Consider the following 9346-nt stretch of genomic DNA (forward strand, 5'->3'; position numbering starts at 1 on the left):
GCAGTAGTCACCCTGTTCTGATTCTTTCCTTTATAACATCTTCTCTTATTATATTTTGCGGCGCTGTCGTGACACTTTCAACACAGTAAGAATTTCTTGAACGTTTTTTTTCCAGTAACAGTCCAAACTCAAATAACGTAGGGGGGGGGGGCTAACACTGGTGACGACGCATCTGTATAATCTGCGGCAAACCGTTTCAGGGTGTTCTGTACCATAAAAATAGTACAGAGGTTCTTTTGTTCTTAAGACCAAATTGATTATTAAAAAGAGTGAAGAATACGCATGTTAATTTCTCTAACGATGTACCTCTGACGAAGACATGAGATCTCCGACCTCTAGTTTGATATAGCTTGGCCCTAAAGCCCCATATCTTAACATGTAGCATGTAGGGATAGCTTAGAGTAGCCAGGCCCTAAAGCCCCATATCTTAACGTGTAGCGTGTAGGGATATGTAGCGTGTAGCGTGTAGCCTGGCCCTAAAGGCCTACATCTTAAGTAGCATGTAGAGGTTATTTGGCGTTGCCTGGTCCTAAAGCCCATATCTTACATGTAGCGTGTAGGGGTAATTTGGAGTAGCCTGGCCCTAACGGCATATATCTTAACATGTAGCATGTAAAGGTAATTTGGTGTAGCCTGGTCCTAAAGCCCATATCTTACATGTAGCGTGTAGGGGTAATTTGGTGTAGCCTGGCCCTAACGGCATAGTGATATATCTTAACATGTAGCATTTAGTGGTAATTTGGTGTAGCCTGGCCCTAAAGCCCCATATCTTACATGTAGTGTGTAGGGGTAATTTGGTGTAGCCTGGCCCTAAAGCCCCATATCTTACATGTAGCGTGTAGGCGTAATTTGGAGTAGCCTGGCCCTAAAGCCCCATATCTTAACATGTAGCATGTAGAGGTAATTTTGTGTAGCCTGGCCCTAAAGCCCCATATCTTACATGTAGCGTGTAGGGGTAATTTGGAGTAGCCTGGCCCTAAAGGCATATATCTTAACATGTAGCATGTAGAGGTAATTTGGTGTAGCCTGGCCCTAAAGCCCCATATCTTACATGTAACGTGTAGGGATAATTTGGAGTTGCCTGGCCCTAAAGGCATATATCTTAAACATGTAGCGTGTATGGGTAATTTGGTGTAGCCTGGCCCTAACGGCATATATCTTAAAATGTAGCATGTAAAGGTAATTTGTTGTTGCCTGGCCCTAAAGCCCCATATCTTAACATGTAGCATGCAGGGGTAATTTGGAGTAGCCTGGCCCTAAAGCCCCATATCTTAACATGTAGCATGTAGTGGTTATTTGGAGTAGCCTTGCCCTAAAGGCATATATCTTTACATGTAGCATGTAGAGGTAATTTGGTGTAGCCTGGCCCTAAAGCCCCATATCTTACATGCAGCGTGTAGTGGTAATTTGGAGTAGCCTGGCCCTGAAGGCATATATCTTAGTTAACATGTAGCGTGTAAAGGTAATTTGGTGTAGCCTGGCCTTAAAGCCCCATATCTTACATGTAGCGTGTAGGGGTAATTTGGAGTAGCCAGGCCCTAATGGCATATATCTTAGTTAACATATAGCATGTAAAGGTAATTTGGTGTAGCCTGGCCCTAAAGCCCCATATCTTAACATGTAGCATGTAGAGGTAATTTTGTGTAGCCTGGCCCTAACGCCCCATATCTTACATGTAGCGTGTAGGGGTAATTTGGAGTAGCCTGGCCCTAAAGGCAAATATATTAACATATAGCATGTAAAGGTAATTTGGTTTAGCCTGGCCCTAAAGCCCCATATCTTAACATGTAGCGTGTAGGGGTAATTTGGAGTAGCCTGACCCTAAAACCCCATATCTTAACATGTAGCATGTAGAGGTAATTTGGTGTAGCCTGACCCTAAAGCCCCATATCTTAACATGTAGCGTGTAGGGGTAATTTGGAGTAGCCAGGCCCTAAAGGCATATATCTTAACATATAGCTTGTAAAGGTAATTTGGTGTAGCCTGGCCCTAATTAAGCCCCATATCTTACATGTAGCGTGTAGGGGTAATTTGGAGTAGCCTGGCCCTAAAGCCCCATATCTTACATGTAGCGTGTAGGGGTAATTTGGAGTAGCCAGGCCCTAAAGGCATATATCTTAACATATAGCATGTAAAGGTAATTTGGAGTAGCCTGGCCCTAAAGCCCCATATCTTACATGTAGCGTGTAGGGGTAATTTGGTGTAGCCTGGCCCTAACGGCATATATCTTAACATGTAGCATGTAGAGGTAATTTGGTGTAGCCTGTCCCTAAAGCCCCATATCTTACATGTAGCGTGTAGGGGTAATTTGGAGTAGCCAGGCCCTAAAGGCATATATCTTACATGTAGCGTGTAGGGGTAATTTGGTGTAGCCTGGCCCTAACGGCATATAACATGTAGCATGTATAGTGGTAATTTGGTGTAGCCCCCATATCTTAACATTCACAACGTAAAGGTAATTTTGTGTTGCCGCTGATATTGACACGACTTTGACGTATTTCCTCGGCAAAATGATAATTTGTTCATTCTGCCGTTGGAAACTCCACTATTTATTTACTAATATATCATAAGTCCGCCGTCACATTTTTAGGACACAGTTTTCCTCGGCACCTTTGATAGGGATTTTAATAAGTAACCGGAACTGAGGATCGTGGGAAGCATTTTTGCGCCGCTGGTTGTTTTCCAGTTCGTGCACAATCCGCTCATTCGTGACGCACGTCGGCGAGTCTGGTCATTACGATAGCAGCTCCCAGCGGCCTTAACCACGTCTTTCCTCATCACACAGGCAACATGACGAGTTATGTTCTTCCTACAACGGGCAACATGAAGAGTTATGTTCCCCTAAAAGAGGCAACATGACGAGCAATCTTCCTCCTAAAAAGGGCTACATGACGAGTAATGGTGCTGAAAGCTATGAAGTTCAAACGCACTGCAACAAACATTAAGACGGGCGCACAAATTTTACTGAAGTCTAATACGCGGGGCAGGTTGTAATAATCAAGATCTCAGGTTATTGCTTCTTTTATAAATCCAGGAGCGTGTCGTTTACGATGTGCGTACTTTCCCCTGAGCTATCAAGTTTCGCTTCGCAGTTAACAAAAGCTCGATAGGAAAGATGGGCCTTTGTTGAGTTGGAATCCTCTGTGCACGCGACTCTTTTGATTTTGAAATCTGAACGAAGCAAAAACAAATGCGGGGATATTTTGTTTTCACTCGCCGTGATAGCTTTGTTTACACTCTCTTCTAGTTTTCAACATTGTCATTCGTTGTCGTCAAGTATCAGTTAATTAGATTGTTGATGAATCTTAAGTACGGAAATGCGTCCCGCTTGCTCTGGAAAACACCTGGATACCGTATCATATTCCAAAAAGCAGTTACTTTTACTTTTACTTTTTCTGACTGTTTCCAAAATCATATCCAATTGCTTAAAAGCAACCGGATATGATTTTGGAAACCGTCAGACGTTTCAAGTAGCATCCACTCTCTTTCGGAAGTGACTGAGAGACCAGAATGGTTTTTCACTTTATTTGCATATCAATCAGTAGGTTGTGCTTATAAACCTGCTTTTTTCCTCTGGTCTCTCAGTCACTGACGAAAGCTAGTGGTTACTAGCTGAAACGTCTGACGTTTTCAAAATCATATCCAGTTGCTTGAGTAACTGCTATTTGGCGTATCTTATTACCTGGATGTCTAACCTTCATCCACGAGTTTCCCATCCCCAGAATGCAACGCGGGGGGTAACCCTCATTTGCATAGGGCTGGAAGGCATCGGAATGATCCTGTTGACGTTAAACAGCTTGCTTTTCACTGTGTTTTGAGGTGTGGGGGCATGTTATGCTCAACATTAATTAAATTACTATGGGTTGAATATGACAACAAATAGAGAATGAATTTTTTTGGAATATGTGGTTTGTAACGTTATAGTGGTAACTTATATCGATGCTGTAACGTACAAACCACATGTTCCATGTTGAAAAGAACACTAAAACTTCATTCTCTATTTGTTGTCAGATTCAACCCATAGTAATTTAATTAATGTTGAGCATAACATGCCCCAACACCTCAAAACACAGTGAAAAGCAGTTTGTTTAACGTCAACAGGATCATTCCGATGCCTTCCAGCCCTATGCAAATGAGGGTTGCATTCTGGGGATGGGAAACTCGTGGATTGACGTACCATATCATATTTCCTTTCGCTCCCCAACAGATGACGGGATACAGAGTCTAACGCATTTCTCCGCGGAGATGGAGTTGCCGACGGTATCCTCGACTCCATGGACGTTTCTCCCCGGGACTGCCCAGCCCGTTTTCTTCGGAGACCTGAACGCCACGATCAGCAGCGGGAATGCACAGAACGCCACCGAGCAGGTCTGGTGGCAGCCGGGACCCGAGGCTTTTCTAGTGCCGCTTTTCTTCGCTATTATCATGGTGGTGGGACTGGTGGGGAACTACCTGGTCATCTACATCATCCTCAAGAACAAGGAGATGCACACGGTAAGGTTAAAGAACCCAACACATCATAGTCTTACATCGTGGAGAAGTATCAAATACCCCGATTTATAATTTCTTGCCTGGAAATAGCAGCTGTATAGTACCAGATACGTATAAATATAGAATACAACACAGGGTATTCCGTATCGCCCGAGGTATCGGCCCAACCGCGAGTCGGATCGCCCGACGGCCGCATATATATTTTATATCATACCCGGGCCGCGATAACGTTCGATAACGCGTTCTGCCATAACTGCGTGCGCCGCTTTCGAAAATTCGAATACAGAATCCGAACGTTGGAACTGATGTTGCTAATTTGAGGGTTCAGGGGCACCAACTTTTGGCTCATCTTGCGTTGAAAGGCGCGTTTTCTTAGGTGGGTATGACAAAATACAACACGGTGTATTCCGCATCGCGGTCGGGCCGATACCTCGGGCGATACGGAATACCCCGTGTTGTATTCCTTATATATACCCTGAGGACGACTACATGGCTACTGATCAAAGCAGAGGCTAGACAGTATGACCATCGAGAGATAGACTCTATAAGAATCAATTGCCAGTCAATAACAACATTTGCTGCAGGACGCTCAACGTTATCTGACATGATAAATCAAGATTAAGGTGTTGACTGTCGGTACAAGAGGGTTTAAATTCTTAGCAGGAGAGATCTACTTCAGGGAGGGTGTTAACTTATATTATAGCAAGAAAAATCTATAAGTTCTATTTCATTTTGTTTTCTATTAGACAGATGCTTTGTTACTTCTTTGTTACTTCTATAGTCCAGGTAAATTCACACTGGTGTAGATGTGCGGTTTGAAGCGTACATTTTGATCACTGCCGCGGCAGTGAAATGAAGTAAAGGTTGTGCTTGTTTCTCACAGGTGACGAACTATTTCATCCTGAACTTGGCCGTGACGGACCTGTCCTTTCTGGTGTTCGTGGTGCCCTTCACCGCCAGTACCTACCCCCTCACGAGCTGGGTCTTCGGACAGTTCATGTGCAAGTTCGTCATTTACTATAGCCAGGTACGTCACATCCTGTAGCCAGGTACGTCACATCCTGTAGCCAGGTACGTCACATCCTGTAACCAGGTACGTCACATCCTGTAGCCAGGCACGTCATATCCTGTAGTCAGGTACGTCACATCCTGTAACCAGGCACGTCACATCCTGTAGCCAGGTACGTCACATCGTGTAGCCAGGTACGTCACATCCTGTAGCTAGGTACGTCACATCCTGTATAGCCCCTACGTCACATCCTGTAGCCATGTACGTCACACCCTGTAGCCAGGTACGTCACATCCTGTAGCCAGGTTCGTCCCACCTGTAGCCAGGTTCGTCACATCCTGTAGCCAGGTACGTCACATCCTGTAGCCAGGTACGTCACATCCTGTAGCCAGGTACGTCACATCCTGTAGCCAGGTACGTCATAATGCTTCGGTCCCAATTGCGCCGGTGCCCGTCGGGGATGTAGCCCCGGCCGGCTCCCGCCGGGCCCTGGAGCCTGGCGGGCACCGGTTGTTGTGGTCACAATTGGTGTGTGTTTGATGGTGATGATGATGTGTGTTTATGGTGGTGATAATGTGTGTTTATGGTGATGATCCGTGTTTTATGATAATGATTATATGTTGACAGAGATCACGTTAACGGCTACATGCATCACCCTGATCGCCATGTGATGATGATGTCTGTTTGATGGTGATAGATTCAGCTTTATTCATATTGGCATGGCATGTTAAAAGTTTAAAAAAAACATGAATTGAGCCAATATTTGACAACGTTTAAAATACACAGAGTAGATCGATAAAAACACTTCACACTGACAATATATAGTATTTCCTCGAAGAACAAGTATTAATGCATAATTTACATATAGCTAGGAAACAGTAAGTTGGACATGGAGTTGTAAGAATCATGTTCAGTTGCCAGAGTGGTAATACAGTTTCAGTGCTCTGGGGACAAATGAGAGTTCATGTCTTTTGGTTCTGCTCTTGGTTGCTCTGAAGCGGCCCTCTCTCCGTAGACTATAGCGGTTGTCACACGGCGGGATGAGAAACTCGTTCAGGGGAGAACTGCTGTCCTGAAGAATGTTCTGTAATGTTCTCAGTGTGGCTGTGTCACGCCTACTGGACAGCGAAGGCAGAGCGTCCTTAGGAGTTCCGATGATCCTTAGACAGCGATGTTGTACAGCTTCCAACATGTCGGAAAGGTGCTTCGGTAGACCCCCCCCCCACCACACACACGGGGCTGGCATACTCCAGGAGAGGACGTATGAAAGTCAAGTAAATCTGGATCAGTGTTTCAGTAGGGAGTCCAGCCTTCTTCGCGGCGGAAAGGTAGTAGACACTAGAACGGGACTTTTTCACCATGTAGTGTACATGTACATCCCAGGTGAGAGTGGCAGTGATATGCACTCCTAAGAGTTTGAAGGAAGTAGTCCTTTGTATCTCACAGCCTGCTATAGTTGGGTGTGGAGGAACTGGAACGTTAGCCTCCTTTCGTGCGCTAATAACCATATCCATGGTCTTCTTGCCGTTTACTCCGAGGCAGTAAGACTCACCCCATTCCACAATGGAATCTAGTGCTTTCTGAGTTTCCCCGGGAAGAGAGGCCATTAGTAGTTCAGATGTTGTCAAATCGTCCGCATACTTAACGGGAATGATGGACTTGGGCAACGTCGCATCCAGGGAATTGATGCAGATAACAAACAGTGTCGGAGACAGTAGACCGCCCTGAGGGACACCTGCTCGGACCTCGTGTGACTTGGAGAAACACTGGCCCCAACTGACCTTCTGCGTCCTGCCTTCCAAGTAACTGTCAATGCACATCCATAAGGACCGTCTAATGCCCATGTCCGCCAGGGTTCTTAACAGTTGGCCGTGACAAATCGTGTCAAAAGCACGTGTAAAGTCGACAAAGACTGCGTGGACATCCATCTTTGGGTTAGAGTTCAATGATGATGATGATGTGTGTTTATGGTGGGGATAATGTGTGTTAATGGTGATGATCCGTGTTTTATGCTGACGATGATGTGTTGCCACAGATCACGGTAACGGCTACCTGCATCACCCTGACCGCCATGTCAGTGGATCGCTACTTCGCCATCGTCCATCCCATCAAGTCCAAACAGTGGCGGACACCGCGCATGGCTAAAGTCGTCAGCGCTGGTGTGTGGCTAGGTGAGCAACCCTCTATCTAACCCTCTCTAACCCGGACCGTAATGCTCTATCTAACCCTCTCTAACCCGGACCGTAATGCCCTATCTAACCCTCTCTAACCCGGACCGTAATGCTCTATCTAACCCTCTCTAACACGGACCGTAATGCTCTATCTAACCCTCTCTAACCCGGACCGTAATGCTCTATCTAACCCCCTCTAATCCGGACCGTAATGCTCTATCTAACCCTCTCTAACCCGGACCGTAATGCCCTATCTAACCCTCTCTAATCCGGACCGTAGTGCTCTATCTAACCCTCTCTAACCCGGACCGTAATGCTCTATCTAACCCTCTCTAACCCGGACCGTAATGCCCTATCTAACCCTCTCTAACCCGGACCGTAATGCCCTATCTAACCCTCTCTAACCCGGACTGCAATGCCCTACCTAACCCTCTCTAACCCGGACCGTAATGCTCTATCTAACCCCCTCTAATCTGGACCGTAATGCTCTATCTAACCCTCTCTAACCCGGACCGTAATGCCCTATCTAACCCTCTCTAACCCGGACCGTAATGCTCTATCTAACCCTCTCTAACCCGGGCCGTAATGCCCTATCTAACCCTCTCTAACCCGGACCGTAATGCCCTATCTAACCCTCTCTAACGCGGACCGTAATGTCCTATCTAACCCTCTCTAACCCGGACCGTAATGCTCTATCTAACCCTCTCTAACCCGGACCGTAATGCTCTATCTAACCCTCCCTAACCCGGACCGTAATGACCTGTCTAACCCTCCCTAACCCGGACCGCAATGCCTATCTAACCCTCTCTAACCCGGACCGTAATGTCCTATCTAACTCTCTCTAACCCGGACCGTAATGCCCTATCTAACCCTCTCTAACCCAGACCGTAATGCTCTATCTAACCCTCTCTAACCCGGACCGTAATGTCCTATCTAACCCTCTCTAACCCGGACCGTAATGTCCTATCTAACCCTCTCTAACCCGGACCGTAATGCCCTATCTAACCCTCTCTATCCCCCTCCAGGGTCGATCGTGGGCTCGCTGCCGATGGCGATCTTCTCCCGTCTGGAGCCGTACGACTTCTACGGTCCGGGGGAGGTTTACTGCTCCATGTTCTACCCCAACAGCACCTGGGAGGCCGGATACATGACCTACACATTCGTTGCTGCCTACATCCTTCCGGTACGTTGGGTAGTACTGATGGTAGTACCTACATCCTGCCGGTACGTTTGACCGTGGTACTGATGGTAGTACCTACATCCTGCCGGTACGTTAGGTAGTACTGATGGTAGTAGTGGACGCTATAAACCGCAATAGTTTCACCTTGTTTAGATAACTCATTGTCACCAAATACAGTAGAGGCATTGTTATTTTTTTTTGAAACTTTATTCATCAAAACAACATTGCAGGCTGAAACAGCCTGAATTGTGTTGCAAGTCACATGTAATTCCATATTAATAATAACAATTGTAACATTTTAGCGTTAAAAAGATTTAGTGTTAAAAGAAATATCCGATAATGACGTATTGTATAAAATATCGATAACACATTAAAAATATAGACAATAATTGAGTGGAACAACTTAAGAATACAAATACAGAGGCAATAAATTTTTATAAAAGTCTATAGTGTCCTCACTGCTGCAAGATGTTGAGTGATCTGGGGATAATGATT

At 45.7% G+C, this 9346-nt stretch overlaps 1 protein-coding gene across 1 annotated transcript in view; it reads left to right on the plus strand.

Moving 5' to 3' along the window:
- The first annotated feature begins 4245 nt into the window (after positions 1-4245).
- LOC109471234 (G-protein coupled receptor 54-like) overlaps positions 4246-9346 on the plus strand; it is a 9327-nt gene continuing 4226 nt past the window's right edge. Inside the window, exons 1-4 of the mRNA XM_019770513.1 lie at positions 4246-4494; positions 5375-5518; positions 7536-7671; positions 8697-8854. Of these exons, the coding sequence (XP_019626072.1) occupies positions 4246-4494; positions 5375-5518; positions 7536-7671; positions 8697-8854 (687 nt within the window). The remainder of the gene's footprint in view (positions 4495-5374; positions 5519-7535; positions 7672-8696; positions 8855-9346) is intronic.

Source organism: Branchiostoma belcheri, unplaced genomic scaffold (assembly GCF_001625305.1).
Source record: "Branchiostoma belcheri isolate BF01 breed outbred unplaced genomic scaffold, Haploidv18h27 scaffold241, whole genome shotgun sequence".
NCBI lineage: Eukaryota > Metazoa > Chordata > Leptocardii > Amphioxiformes > Branchiostomatidae > Branchiostoma > Branchiostoma belcheri.